Source organism: Rhinoderma darwinii, chromosome 4 (assembly GCF_050947455.1).
Source record: "Rhinoderma darwinii isolate aRhiDar2 chromosome 4, aRhiDar2.hap1, whole genome shotgun sequence".
NCBI lineage: Eukaryota > Metazoa > Chordata > Amphibia > Anura > Rhinodermatidae > Rhinoderma > Rhinoderma darwinii.
The window spans coordinates 74,264,488-74,280,913 of NC_134690.1; the positions used below are offsets into that span (position 1 = coordinate 74,264,488).

General features: G+C 41.0%; 1 protein-coding gene across 2 annotated transcripts in view; it reads left to right on the forward strand.

The window, feature by feature from the left end:
* Nucleotides 1-16,426, forward strand: part of RYK (receptor like tyrosine kinase) — a 139,938-nt gene that overhangs the window by 95,459 nt on the left and 28,053 nt on the right. For both annotated transcript variants that reach the window (XM_075861198.1, XM_075861199.1), the window contains one exon: nucleotides 6,009-6,078. In XM_075861198.1, coding sequence (XP_075717313.1) covers nucleotides 6,009-6,078 — 70 coding nt within the window. The remainder of the gene's footprint in view (nucleotides 1-6,008; nucleotides 6,079-16,426) is intronic.

The window sequence follows — 16,426 nt, forward strand, 5'->3', positions numbered from 1 at the left end:
GAGTCATTTCGGCGCTCCATATGTGTTTTTATATATGTTTTTGTTTTTTTAATTCCTGAAGGGCCACGCAAGGGTTTGGCAGCATCCAAGGCTACCATTGCATGTTTGCTCCAGTCTGTGACTTTGGCGTAATCTCCTACCCCTTTCGAGTGACTGCCCATTCTACAAGGGCTGTTGGCGCCTCCTGGGTGATCAGGTATCCGACTTCAGTTGTGCAAGTCTGCTACCTGGGCTACTCTTCATACCTTCAGTAAGTTTTACCTAATAAGAAAAAAAAATTGTCCACTGCTGATGCTAGTTTGGGTCACAGAGTGTTGCAAACAGCTGTGTGGGGCCGGACGCAAGGCTTTACTTTATTACTTTTTTTTCTTCCCACCCTCTGGGACTGCTTTATTAAGTCCCATAATACTATGCCTCCAATGAAGGCATAGTATTTTTTACTAACCATAAAAGCTTTTTATTGGGGACACAGAGCACGCCCTCTTACTTTGTTTATTAGTTCGGGACTGGGACCTGTTGTTCTGACTGCTTTGTTACGTTTTCTACCACGATGTGTGTTTGTTTTTTTTGGTCCCCCTCTTGCTTCTGTACAAACAAACTGAATTAGCCAGTGTCTGCGAGAAGGGTATGGCCTGCCTGGCATGAGCCAAGACTCTTTCCCACCTTGTCGCCTACTAGTGCCAGGGGCCTATATCTATAGTGCTTTCTGCCCCCAATGAATTAAACGAGAAATTGATTTTACGACTAGTACAAAAATCTTGTTTTATGCGTATTCAACATATTGATGGCGTTCCACGCCTCATCCTATTTGTTAATGCTGTGGATTCCCTGTTGGGGGTTTTGTTAATCAGTGTGGGATTTGCTGTACATTCAAAGTAAGAAATTGGTTTTCTAAATTCTGCCTATCCTTAGATGTAATTAAAAGAGGAGAGATTTGACTTAGTTTCAATGAAAAATTATTATAGCGCAGGAGTATTCACAATCATACTTTCTAAACCACTTTTATTGGGGCTAGTTGACACGGCGGATTTTGCGTGCAGGGTCTCACCGCAAAATCCGCCGCGGAACTATTCCTGCCAGCGTCAGGAAGATTCCACCCTCACATTGATATCAATAGCAGGTTCGACCGAAATCCGCCCAAGCAGGACGCTACTTTTTCCCGCTAGCTGAAAAAATCCGCACGCATGAAAAAGAAGCGTCCGACTCCTATTGAAATGAATAGGAGGCCAAATTTTGCGGCGGATTTCGTTTGCAAAATTCCTCTGAACGTACTTTACTGTTTCAGCTATTAACTACAGCACGTACTGACCGTAGTCTGTGCTGCCAGTGGCTCATAACTGCACTAGGAGATGGAGCGTCCTGCTAGTCTCCATGGCTACCATATGCAATATGGCAGCCGGTTCTGTAGAATCCTATAGTTGTACTCGCCTCCTGTTTTTTGTTTTTTTTAAAGGTGCTTCAGTGAATATAAACGTTAAGAAAGTTACTCCTTAGTTGGTGATTAACATTACAGGTCTGCCGCTCTACACGAATGGCATATGTGCCTACAGTTCAAGCTTGTTACAGGGACATCGGGCCTCATGCATACGTATAAAATGTATCAATATTGTGGGTCTCCATTGTAGTACTACCATTGTCCGGCTTATAATAATAGTTCCTTGCATGACTTATAATATGTTTCACACTAAAACATATTGAGTTTTGCTGTCCTTTTGACTTCACAATGTTCCAGTTTTAAAAATAATGTATTTTTTTGTGCCCCTTTGAGAATTGTCCTTCCGTTCCTTTGTTGCGCGGTATTACATATGATTATGGGGCCTGGTGTTCTAGATTAGCAGATGGGTACATTTGGATTAGATTTGCGTGTTGTATAAGGACCCTTTGTTTTACCAATGAGGTTCCCACATTGAGTGTTCATAGTCCTTTTTTTACATATCCGTCCCTTTTTAGTTCTGTTCTCATACTCCGAATACTTCCCCTGTTTTTTAAAAGCTGCACAGAAATGTGACTTTATAGGGCATTGTGCCGTTTCAGAATGGCTTGCGTGGAGAAAAAGAAGGAAATAATATTGATAAGAACATACAATACGGATGCTGGAACTGTACACTCTGATAAGATTTGTGTTTCCTCCTCCAATCTCACAATGTCAATCCGCCGCTTCATAATCCAACAAAAATAAATCTCGCCGTTTCACTTCAACTGCAAGGAAACAATGTGAAGGCAAAGTGTTGGAGATGACAGATTTTTGCTTATCAATAATGTTTCAGTGGAAGGAAGGCAGCAGACTGAAATACAGGGAGTGGGACGTAGGATAAATAAAGCTTTTCCCCTTTCTGCTGCTTTGTATTAGTATTTTGAAGCTGAAGATTATGTGTCCACCTATTAAACAGAATGTGCCCTAATGGATGAAAGGATTTTTTTTATTTCAAATAAACCTTAAAAGCCCCTGGAACCTGTAAAAAAAAATAAAAAATGTTTTGAGGCAAGCTAAACATTGAAGTTCTCCTCCTGCCACCAATCGTACGAGCTTCATTGTTTACATGGTTTCCTACTCGTTTGTATTTTGCGCGCACCGTTAAATTTATAGCAACTGTGCAAGGTCCTGCAACACTGGCCCATTCACTGGCCCCTTAAGGCTGGGTTCACACAGTTTTTTTGACACGGAAACCGCGCCGCAAAACTCGCCGAAAATGCCTCCGATTGATTTAAATGGGAGGCGGGGTGGTTTTCTCCCGCGAGCTGTAAAACCGGCTCGCGGGAGAAAGAAGGCATTCCCTATCTTCGAGATTACGCCTCTGACCTCCCATTGACCTCAATGGGAGGCATAGAAAGCGTATTTCGCTGTGTTTTATGCCCGCGGCGCTCAATGGCCGCGGGCGAAAAACGCTGCGAAAATCGGCGTGCAGGCAGAGGAAAATCTGCCTCAAACTTCCAAACAGAATTTTGAGGCAGATTTTTCCACCTGCAAAAAAACTGTGTGAACCCAGCCTGAAGCAGCTGGTCAGCGGGAGTGCCGGGAGTCGGACCCCCAACGATCTAATATTGATCCGTGAAAAAGTGCATGTCGTTTCTTGAGCCGTGTTTCATTGACTATAGAAAAACCGCTCCAAAGACGGGCATAAAAAACGCGAGTAGCTTTAAAAACAGTCTGAAAATCAGGAGCTGGTTTCCCTTGTTAGGTATGGTCACACGCCTACTAAGGGGGAAGACCAACTTTTCATGTGCATAAAAATAAGTGGAAAAAATAAAACGTTCGTTGTCAGAATTCTTGAAATTGTTGCAGCTCTCCCATGACTTTTTACCTTTTATATAGAAACATTCAGTCGCATTAATGCTACAATTTTACCATGTCTTGCACTTGACCAAAGAGGTCTGTGGACCCTAAGGGTATGTGCACACGGGAACGGTCTTTTACGTCTGAAAAGACAGACTGTTTTCGGAGAAAACAGCTGCCTCGTTTCACATGTAAAAGCTCCTCCTCGCATTATGCGAGGCGTCTGAGACGCTCGTAAATCTTGAGCTGCTCTTTGACTTCAATGAAGAACGGCTCAAATTACGTCTGAAACAAGTGTCCTGCACTTCTTTGCCGAGGCAGTCAATTTACGCGTCGTTGTTTGACCGCTGTCAAACGACGACGCGTAAATTACAGGTCGTCTGCACAATACGTCGGCAAACCCATTCAAATGAATGGGCAGATGTTTGCCGACGTATTGTAGCCCTATTTTCAGATGTAAAACGATGCATAATACGTCTCGTTTACGCCTGGAAATAGGTCGTGTGAACCCAGCCTTACTGTGTGCTACGGGTTTTATTTTTTTTTATAATTATTTAAAAAAAAATTAAATTGTTTTAGGCAATAATGTAGAACAAACCCTATGACTATTATGATAATTCGCATGTGGTATAGTTCTCCACTACATTAATATTGTTTGTTCATTTTTTTATAAAAAACCTGATAAACCTTTCAGTTTGTCCTGAAAAATACTTGAATTGTGGCTAAAATTGTGTTTTAGAAGTGGCCATTAAAGAACCTGCGGCTCTGCTTTAATGGAGGTATTGGGTATAACCGTCTAGTTGTAATCCCTGTAACCATTCCTTATACCTTCACCAAACTGCATTAAGTAAACTTGCACGGGTACAAATTCTGTCGCCTCTTCTTGATTTGCTCACTTGAGACGGACTCTTCATTTTTCTTGCTCAATCTTGTACTCTCCTTTCAAGATTAGATCAAAGAAAAACCTCTGTCCTCCAAATACTTTTATTTTGAAGCGGTTTTCTGATTACATTAAAATCATTGGGACACTGTTATGCCATATGCATCTCCAGTCCGTTACTACCAGCTATAGAACAATATTCTACCAGATATACCCTCAATAAGTGCGGACATCTGGACTGCAGTGTTTATCGTCATTACATCAATTCTGATCTTGGTTCTTCACTGGCTCGCATCTTCTGAATGAATTGGGCAGCACTTGAAGTGGTTTTATAGTTTAGCTATACGCGATATGGTAAAATTGCTGCTGCTTAGGTAAAAGGTAGAAATACAGGACTAAGTAGTTGTGAAATCATCGTATTCAGACTGATGTACAGATGTAGTGATGATCGGAGTGGCACTAAGGCCTCATGCACACGAACGTGCTTTTGCGGCTGCAATTCCCCCCGAAAGTCCACAGGAGAATTTCGGCCCCATTCATTTCTATGGGGCCATTCACACGACAGCAGTTTTTACGGTCCGTGCATGGCCCGGGAGCCCGCACCGCAGAAAGAGCTGGGCATGTCTTATTACGGCCGTGTTCTGCGGGTCGGGCTCATTAAAAATAATGGCCGCGGCCATGTTCATGGCCTGCGATTTGCGGGCGGCTCGCGGCTGACAGTACTCTGCCGGCCGACCCGAAAATCACAGCCGTACACATGGCTATGGTCGTGTGCATGAGCCTTCATTCACATCTATGTTGTGGCATCCGTTCTAGCGGATCCGTTGAAATTAAGAAAAAAAAAAAAAAACTGACAGACTCACACCAGACTGAATGCATATGGGCCTGTTCACATCAGCGTTACTTGAGGGGTTACATCTGAGGTTTCCGTCGGGTAATCCCTCAATGGAAAGGCAAACTGAAACCTTAGCTTCCGTTTGCATCAACATTGATCTCAATGGTGATGGAAACTTTGCTAATGGTTTCCGTTTGTCAACTGTGCTATTGAATCAGTCAAAACAATGGAACCCGTTCACAACAGTGACAAACTGAAGCCGTTGGCAAAGTTTCCGTCGCCATTGAGATCAATGGTGATGCAAACGGAAGCTAAGGTTTCAGTTTGCCTTTCCATTGAGGGATTACCCGACGGAAACCTCAGATGGAACCCCTCAACTGAAGGGCAACGCTGATGTGAACAGGGCCTCCGTTTTATTTTTGACGGATCAGTTTACCAGAACCGTCAAAAAAAAACTGACCTTTCCGTTTCAGTTTATCATCAGTTATACTCAGTTTTTAACGGATCCGTTTTTATCTTTGAATTTCTCTTGCTTTGATTTTGTCTGCACATGTGCAGAAAATAAACAGATCCGTTAAACGTAATGCACGGATGGCATATCCGTTTATATCAGTCATCCATTGACTTCAAAGTTAAAAAAAAAAAACGGAAAGATCCTTTCCGTCAAAGTTTCTGTCATTTTTGACGGAACCAATACCGCAGCAGACTATGGTATTTATTCTGTCAAAAAAAATGGAAACCTGACGGTACGGAGTCTAACTGAGCGCAACTGATGCAAAAATAAAACCCATTGAAATCAATGTTTTATTTTTACGTAAACGTTAACTTCCGTTCTTGTGGTCCTCCTCCGGATATGCTACAATGATGCTGGGAAAGTATACTCCAATATGGATGGACAATATAATCATCTGTCTTGCTAATTATTTCTCTTAAATGGTATAATTAATACATTTTTTCATGTACTCTCCAGTGTCCTGTTAGATGTTTTCTATAATCTTCTCTCGTCTCCTCGTTTTTAGATCAAGCATCTGAAGCTCAAATTACAATGATGCTAACAGAAAGCTGCAAGTTGAGGGGTTTGCACCACAGGTAAGTGCCTGTCCTCTGAATTCCTAAAATTTCACATGGTTATTTGACCTCAGAGCTCTTGTTGTTTGAAAAAAATGAATCAAAGGGATTATCCGGGCTTTATAAAAAATAAAAAAATACTTTTACCTGCAAGTGGCTTTCTTTAGCAAAAAAAAAAAAAAAAGCTCCTACTCCCCTAACGCTGCAGCCAGTTTCTGTTTACGTTGGCTGGAGCGGTGTCGCGCTGGTATGTGACCACTCGAGCCAATCACTGGCTGCAGCGGTCATGTGCTGTACTTATGGAGATTACCACTGTGACCACTCGAGCCAATCACTGGCTGTTATGGACATTACCACTGTGACCACTCGAGCCAATCACTGGCTGTTATGGACATTACCACTGTGACCACTCGAGCCAATCACTGGCTGTTATGGACATTACCACTGTGACCAGTGAATTGCTGGAGCAATCACGTGCCGCTACAATGTGAATATAAATATGAACCAGTGGGGGCCAGGGGACCATTTGCAGGTAAAAGTATATTTGTATTTATTTTTTGTTCTAAAGTGGGATAACCCCTTTTAACTTTGTTGTTTCCATAGGGAAACTGGAGGCAATTACCAATTTCCACTATTTAACCCCTTAAGGGGGTTGTCCCAGAATGCACAATTATCACCTATCTACAGTTGTCATCACCCCCCCCCCCCTCCCCATGAGATCACTGATGTATAGATCTGTGAGAGTGGTAAACTACCACCCTTTCGTAACGGATATATATGTCACATATGGTTAAGGGGTTAAAGTGTTAATGCTCTGTAACTGCAGCAGATGGCTTATTTGATGGAATGAAGTTGAACGGGTAAAAGAATGTACACGTGACTGGAGTTTTTACATTTTTTTATTTTTTTATTTTTTTTTTCTTTTTTTTTTTTTTTTTTTTTGAACCTTTCTAATTGTTCAGCACCGCAATGCAAGTCTTTCCACTGTAAATTGAGGTTTATGATTTCTGTTGCTTGCAGACCAGAACTCTTACCGTAGCACAATTTGCAACGTGAGGTGCTGCCACTTCATTGTCGGGAACTTCTATTGCATCAGTTTGTGCTATGACTATGGGACCTGATTCAATAACCTTGCTGCACAACGGTCATGTAGTCGGTCATAACCTAAATTGTTTTTCTTATTAATAAACCACTTACTAACCGTTTTTTTTTAAGGCAGATTAGACTACACACTATAACACGTGTGATATGTGTGCGCTGGCTGAAATGTATCCCTCGCTAGAATGGCTCTTCTCTTTCTCTTATCGCTTTGGAGCCAGCATGATGATCTTTGTTTGTTTGAACGCTTGAACATCTGTAACATCAATAAACCAAATTGGATTGGAGTATTGAGTAAAACTCTGTAGAAACCTCTGATTTTGCCTAATTCATTGTGCAAGAAGATCTTTTTGGTTTCAGAAAGTCCTTTAACTAGTGGTCATATACACCTTGTGTGTAAATGACAATCCTTTTTACTTGAAATTAACACCTACACAATCATTTAATATCCGGTTACCGTTTCGGGGAATTAAGGTTTATTATTGTACAATACATTGGCTTTCTTGTACGCCATTGAGGCGGAGAACCTATGTCTTCATGGCTTCTGTGAAAAGAAAAGCCAAGAGCAGATCTATTAGCCAGGACACTCTTGACATGTACAAATGAAACCTAAACTACAAAAGAAAAAAAATTCTACTAAACCTCTATACCTATGTTTTCTGAAAGTAGACACCTGGCACATTGTCAAAATGCCACTCATCTTCATGCAATTTTGGGTCATTGTGACACATACATATTTTTATGAAAAATTACAGTGTGACCCAAGCAAAAAAATTAGATTAAGCCTATGTCTACGTGCTAATATCTTCATAAAATTTACCAGAACTGGAGAGACCCAAAAAAAAATCTGGTTTCAAACCAGATGTGTTTAAAACTATAAAATACATGGGTAAAGGATTTACAATTGTTGGGGCGCAAGCTTAAGTGGAAAAAAATTCTTCACGTAAATGATAGACGCAGATGTTCTGAACTGGGTTTGGAAGAGGAGGATATGCCACTGTTAAGAACAATAGGTGGGCAGTTGGATGAAGGAAATAGGATACCAGGTGGAGGTCCCTTTACTAATTTGACCCCTTGGTCAACAAGAAATCCTCCAATAAATGACAACACACCTATTGATACATTCCTTAACCCCTTCCCGACATATGACATACAGTTACGTCATAGCCGGGAAGGGGAAGTATGGAGCGGGCTCACGCAGTATGTTACAGCCGACACTTCAGAGTAACTAGCAGCATTGCGCTCGAGCGTGATCCCACTAGTTTAACTAGTTAAATGCCGCGGTCAATACCGACCGCAGCATTTAAGTCGTGAGAAAGAGGGGGGCGACCCCCTCTAACAGCTCATCGCACCCCCCGCAACGCAATCGCGGGGGGGGGGGGGGGCGATGGTTGCTATGGCTGCCTGGGGGCCTAATGAAGACCCCCAGGTCCTCCATCTTTGTATACCTATTAAGCCTTGCCTCTGGCAGGGCTTAATAGATGCCTGTCAGAATCACGATATACTGCAATACATTGGTATTGCAGTATATCGTGCAAGCGATCTGACGATCGCTGGTTGAAGTCCCCTAGGGGGACTAATAAAAAATAAATAAAAGTAAAAATGAGTTAGTTTTTTTTTTTGTGTAAAAAAATATAAAAAGTTCAAAAAAAACCCCTTTTCCCAATTTTCCCCTAGAGCATAGTAACTCAATAAATAAATAAACATAATTGGTATCGCCGCGTCCGTAAAAAAGTCTGAACTATTACAATATATCATTATTGAACCCACACGGTGAACGACGTAAAAAAAAAAATGTAAACGCCAGAATCTCTATTTTTTCTTCACCTAATCTCCCACAAAAAATGAAATAAGTGATCAAACCGTCGCATGTGCACCAAAATGGTATTATTAAAAACTACAGCTTATCCCACAAACAATAAGCCCTCATACCACTTAATCGACGGAAAAATAAAGTTATGGGGCTCGGAGTTTGGCGACGCAAAATACATTTTCTTTTTTACACTTAGGGTATGTGCACACACACTAATTACGTCCGTAATTGACGGACGTATTTCGGCCGCAAGTACCGGACCGAACACAGTGCAAGGAGCTGGGCTCCTAGCATCATACTTATGTACGATGCTAGGAGTCCCTGCCTCGCTGCCGGACAACTGTCCCATACTGAAAACATGATTACAGTACGGGACAGTTGTCCGGCAGCAAGGCAGGGACTCCTAGCGTCGTACATAAGTATGATGCTAGGAGCCCGGCTCCCTGCACTGTGTTCGGTCCGGTACTTGCGGCCGAAATACGTCCGTCAATTACGGACGTAATTAGTGTGTGTGCACATACCCTTAGGTTTTTACTTGTAAAAGTAGTAAAATATAGAAAAAAAACTACATATTTGGTATCGCCGTAGTCGTATTGACCCACAGAATAAAGTTAACACGTTGTTTTAATTGCACAGTGAATTCCGTAAAAACGGCGCTCAAAAAACCATGTAGGAATCGCTGTTTTTTTTCATTTTCTACCCCACAAATAATTTTTCCCCCGTTTCCTAGTACATTATATGGCAAAATAAATGGTGCAACGAAGAAACTACAACTCGTCCCGCAAAAATCAAGCCCTCGTATTACTATATCAACGGAAAAATAAAGACGTTATGGCTTCTGGAATGTGGGGAGGAAAAAACGAAAATGAAAATCTGAAAGTTGTTTAAGACGGGAAGGGGTTAAAGAGGCTCTGTCACCAGATTATAATTGCTCTATCTCCTACATAATCTGATTGGCGCTGTAATGTAGATAACAGCAGTGGTTTTTATTTTGAAAAACGATCATTTTTGAGCAAGTTATGAGCTAGTTTAGATTTATGCTAATGAGTTTCTCAATGGACAACTGGGCGTGTTTTTACTTTTTACCAACTGGGTGTTGTACAGAGGAGTGTATGACGCTGACCAATCAGTGACTAATCAGCGTCATACACTTCTCATTGTTCCAGCCCATTGTTACAGTGTGATTGTGCAGTGAAAGAAGCTGGGCTGGAACAATGAGAAGTGTATGAGGCTGATTGGTCACTGATTGGTCAGCCTCATACACTTCTCTTCACAACGCCCAGTTGGTAAAAAGTAAAAACACGCCCAGTTGTCTATTAACCAGTTCAGGACCGGGCTATTTTGAGCCTTCAGGACCAGACACCGTTTAGCCATTTTTCGCACGTGTTAGTTAAATGGCTATAATTTTTTTATTTGTTGGGCTAACGACGTGATTTTTGCGACGTTTTTTCCGTAGACAATGCAGGTTTCTTTTTTTTATTGTTTTTATACACACCTTTTTTGCTATTTTAGAATTTTTATTCATAAAGTTTGAAAATAATAGTAAAAAAATAAGCTTTTTTAAGTTTCAGCTATTTTTTTTTTGGTAATCTAGTTTTACCCTGAAATAGACCTTTTATTTGTGATCGTCATTGTCTACCGTAAATTTTAATATATTACATGTCTATATTAGGGTAATTGGGTCAGCGCTAGCGTTACAACAATGATTGGCGGGCGGGGGGAATGTTTTTTTCGGGTGGGTATTTTATATGTATTTAATTATTTTTTTTGCACTTTACTTTACTATTTTTTTTATTACTATGGTCTGTCCCTCAAAGGTCCAAAAAGACCTTTGGGGAACTGGTATATATATTTTTTTCTTTCTTTTACACTGCACAGCAGCCCCAGTTACAGGGGAAATCAGCCCTCTCATAGTAGCGATTGTCACTAATAGGGCTGTGCTGGGTCTAGTAAGACCCAGCAGCAGTCTGTCACTAACGGCACCCGGCGATCATGTGACCAGCAGCAGCGGCGCTGTCTCTATTCCTATACACAGCGTTCATTGAGCGCTGTGTAAAAAGAGATCGGAGAAGACATGGACATTTAGTGGTCCTCCAGAACCAAGGGCTGCACTGGTCAATTAGCTAACAATGTGATTAATTTGAAGTTATATTTGTCTTAAAGTGTATGTCCACCTTTTTTAAGTGCCGTTTTACAGTTTATATCGAAACGTAATCTACACCAAATTACTTAAAGGAGTTTTCCCATCAAGGACATTTATGACATATCCACAGGATAGGCTACGCTATTTCCGTAACTGCCATTCACGTCTATGGGAGTTACGTAAACCGCGTAGCTCAGCAAGCGATGCTGTTTTTTACTTACATGGTCGTAAATTACAAGTCGCAGCGCGAACACAAAGATAGAACCGGGTTTAGGGGCCCCGTTCTAGAGAGAGGTGAGGGTCCCAGAGGTGGGACCCACATCTGTCTGACATTTATGACATATCCTATGGATATGTTATAAATGTCCCTGATGGGAAAACCACTTTAACTACTGGTCCGGAGTTCTATCCTGCATTATAGCCCAGAGCTGCATTCATAATTATGCAGGCTAAAGGCTAGAAAACTTCCAGTATTCTTTTCTAGTTCATTGAATGCACACACAAAAAATACATCCCAGCACTTCCTCCCCTTTTATCGCCTTTCTATTGTTCCCATGTGTCTCAAATTATAATTAAAACTGAGAAATATATAAATATTTTCAGTGTCCTTGGAGATTAGCCATTTATTCACTCCCTGTAATACTACTGGCTGCAGCAGGAGCCTCCCCACCCCCTGCCCTGTCTGCAGTGGGACAAAATTAAGCCCATCCCCCTTGGCTAAGCCTTGCTCCATCAGCTATTTAGCAGCCAAAATTGGAACAGATCAGGAGACTAACCCCTGTGTTTGCTGCAGGATTTCTACAAGACTGTTTGTCAGTCTGCTGGGTTTTCTACTTGTTTCTAAAGCAAACTAAGGGGGGGGGGGGAGATAGATATTTTTGTTTAATCATTCTTTTGTAGGTTTAGACTTCTTTCAAGGGCGCTCTAAGGAGACATATTGTGGGGCGGGTTATCTTTTCACCAGGCACTGTACAGTAATTTGAGGTTGGGAAAGATAAATGTCCCACAGGATTATATAAATTTAACTAAACTGACTAGCTTGTTGTCGGTTTCCAGTGATGAGCAGCTGAATTGTCAGTGCAGCTTTAGTATGTAATACGGGCTGTGAATCATGATCAGTGCAAGATAAGTAGTGTGAGTACAAACTTTTTTAGATTTTATCTACAGTATTCAGCCATAACATGAAAACCACCTGCTTAACATTGTGTAGATCACTGGTTGTCCTTCCATGTACCAGTTTTGGTAGGTATTAACCACGGCATAACTGGAACACCCGACAAGACCTGCCGTCTTCGAGATGCCCTGACTCCGTCGCCTAGACGTCACAATTGGGTCACTCACACGCTTAACGTTTTTAATTTTTCATCCGCTTCAACAAGTGACTGTTCCCTTGCTGTTCACGTCAGTGGTTTTAATGTTCTGGCTGAACTATGTATATGGAAACTGTAAAATGCTGTTCAATGGTGGGCGTACCATTTAAAGGGAAAGTATCCCCTATATTTTTTTATCTTCTTAAAACTAGATAGTAAAATAAAAAAAATGTATGATCTGTTTTTATTTTTTTACAGATTTATTTATTCTATTTTCTGTTCATTATTATGGGGGCCACAATCTTGCCTTAGCTGCTTTTAACAGCATTTAGTGATTTGCTTTACAGCATCAACATGAAACTGTGAACAGGAGGGGAACCATTGACTTTTATGGTAGAGATTTCTACTCGTGCTTTGTGACCTGTGCAGATGTCATTATGCAGGAAGGGATAGGAGCGGAGCTGTGTCCATCCCCTATTATCAATTGTGGGTCCTGTGTTACCTATATATAGAGGAGTTATCTTTCATTGTAATCCTTCCTATGATGATGATGATTGAGATGTCTGCTGAGAAGGGATCTCTACAGAACAGGAAGTGTCCGTCAATTGTGAGGCTCAGTGGCCAGAGAGAGAACAGATTTTAGTTTTGTTTTTTTTATTTATTTTAAGAGCATGACCAAATTATATGCTTCAAAAAAACAAATCACTTTTAAATTCTTAAAAAAAAAATAGTTTAACATGAAAACTTGATTTAAAGATTCTCTGTCACCAGTTTAGAACTGCCCTGTCTTCTGCCTAATCGAATAGGCACTTTAATGTAGATAAGTAATGCAGTGTTTGTTTGTTTTTTAAAAAAAAGTTTGTTTTTGACAAGGTTATGAGCATTTTAAGTGTTATTTAAATATTTACTTAATGACCAAGTTTTTTTACTTTTTCACCAAGTGGTCGTAGTAAAGAGAAGTGTATGACGCTGACCAATCTGCGTCATGCACTTCTCTTCATTCATGTTCAGCACTACTCACAGCACAGTGTGATCTCGCGAGATCACGCTGTGCTGTCACTTACTCCCACATTAACTTTACCGGAGTATCGGGAGAATGAAAAGACATCGCCTCCTGGCTGGAGACTGTCTTTTCATTCTCCTGATACTCCGGTAAAGTTACTGGGGGGGTGACAGCACAGCGTGATCTCGCGAGATCACGCTGTGCTGTGAGTAGAGCTGAACATGAATGAAGAGAAGTGCATGACGCGGATTGGTCAGCGTCATACACTTCTCTTTACTACGCCCACTTGGTGAAAAGTAAAAAAAAACACCCACTTGGTCATTAACCCTTTCATGACAAAGGGTCATTGATGCCCCTGTGTCCAGGTCAAATTTTACATTTTTGATATGCACTTCTTTAAACGATACTATATTCAGAACCGCTTTGAATATCACAAGACTTATGAGGCTTTCATTTTCTAGATCCGTTTTAATTCAGTGTTTTTAATTTTTATTATGAGCAGACAAATCACTAAAAATTATAGTAAAACCACTTGGAGAGCCCCCCACTGTAAATCGCGCCACCTGACTTGACTCTAGGAGCCGATTCCCCGGTGTCCGATCCCTCTGGCCGGGTATTACGCTTCTAGACAGAGCCCCTGACGTCACTGTCCATTTGCACAGTGACGTTAGTCAAAAATGAACTTTAAAAAAAACAAAAAACACATTACTTCTCTACATTAAAGCGCCTATTAGATTAGGTAGAAGACAGGGCAGTTCTAAACTGGTGACAGAGCCTCCTTAAATCAAGTTTTTATGTTAAACTATTTTCTTATCTTTTTTTTTTTTTTTTTAAAGTGATTTTTGCTTTTTTTTTAAGCATATAATTTGGTCATGATCTTTAAAAAAAAAAAAAAAAACTGGTGACAGAGCCTCTTTAAACAATAGGTCATTTTCTGAAGACTCATTCCCTTTAATATGAGATTTATTTATCATATCTCTTTAAACTGTTTAGTAAGGAAAGTTCGTACACATGAAATACTGAGGTACTCATCCAGCTTCCCCTACAGTTTCCTGCAGAAAGTAGTAGAAATGAATTGGAGGCACTTGGGAGAAATTACTTCTGCTCTGATGGAGAACCTTCTGGCTTTAGATGAGATCTGTGTGAGAAGACAATGGAAGGTCCTGGAGTTGAAGATGATTTACTTCCATTATCAAAGTGATCTCTTCACCCGAACCACAAAAAAACAAATCGTCCTCTCCAAAAGATAATTGCTGACCAGTAGAAGTTCACTTGTCTGCTGCTCTGCAGGGGAATTCTGGGAGTCTTGACGCAGTAAGGTTTTCAGTTGAGTCTGCTTTACAAACAGTAAAACACGAGGATAATCTCCCCTTTGTGTCAGGGAAGATGCATGAGCTCATGCGTGTTTGGATCTGTTCGGAGCATTTTCTTCTGGGATTGAGAGGATTAAGAATTTATAATATGAACACACTATTTAAATAGTGATCTACCTCCATACTGTCCAACTACGTGTACTGATCAACACAGAGCTGTGTCCTATGTAATCTTACAAACTGTAATGACAGATCTGTACTTGGAAGGCACTGATCTACACAATCACATTCAATTTCTAATGAACTTCTAAGCTGCCTACATTAAACAAAAGTGAGATCATGGAATTTATTATTTAGTTTGTTAATCCCTAGTGTAAATTACGACCATAACCAATCACAAATAATGAGATCACTAGTTTAAAAGAACAGTAAAGAAACAAAATACCATCAAATCTAATCGGGGTCATGTGGACCCAAGGCTCATTGATACGTATGCTGGTCAAAAGCTAGCACATCTGGCCCGATACCACGGAAGAGCTACTATAGCACAAATTTCTAAAAGGTTAATGCTGGCTATGATGGGTGTCAGAACACACAGTACATCACAGCTTGCCGCGTAGCCACAGACCAGACAGATTACCCATGCTGGCCCCTGTCCATTGCCAAAAGCACCTACAATGGGCACGTGAACATCGGAACTGGGCCATAGAGTAATTAAAGAAGGTGGCCTGGTCTGATGGCTCACCTTTTTCTTTTGCATCATGTGGACGACCAAGTGCATGTGTGTTGCTTACCTTTTTGTAAGAGATGGCACATAAATGCACTCTGGGAAGAAGGCAAACCGGCAGAGGCCGTGTGATGCTCTGGGATATGTTCTGCTGGTAAACCTTGGGTCCTGACATTCATGTGGATGTTACTTTGACATGTACCACCTAGCTAAACATTGTTGTAGACCAAGTACACCCCTTCATGGCAACCGTATTCTCTTATGGTAGTGGCTTCTTTCACACTGCAAAAATTATTCAGGAATGGTTTGAGGAACATGACGACAAATAGTTCAAGGTTTTGACTTGGCCTCCAAATTCCTCAGATCTCTGTCCAAGCCATTGAGGCTCGCCTTACAAATTTAAAGGATCTGCTGCTAATATCTTGGTGTCAGATACCACCAGGCACATTCGGAGGTCTTGTGGAGTCCATACCTTGACGGGTCACTGCTGTTTTGGTGGTGCAAAGGGGACTTACACAATATTAGGAAGTTGATGTTATTGTTATGGCTGAACAGTGTATAGTAGTCCCTGTTCTGCCTGCTCCAGCTCTGATATGTGAGTAATCGAGTAGAAATCATCATACAGATAGTAGATAGATCCGGTAGTGACTGTTTTTCTCTGCATGAAACATACACTTCTTCCAATCCTCTTCCATTCCTCTCTGCTTTTGTTTTTGAGGCACTTGTTGTATTTTTTAGTAGCCGCGGGCAACTTCACTATGTCAGCACATATTTCAAAATCATTTTTCTATAAGGAGGACATATTTAAATAGTGATTTGATTGTTTTACTCACTTGTGCCCTGTGGGGAGAGGTTTAATGTCAATGTTCCTGGCTTATACTTTGAAAGGACGCCAATTTCTCTTCCCCTGCTGGAGATTATATTTTGCAATGCCATGTACAGCTGCAGATGTTGTAAGTGTT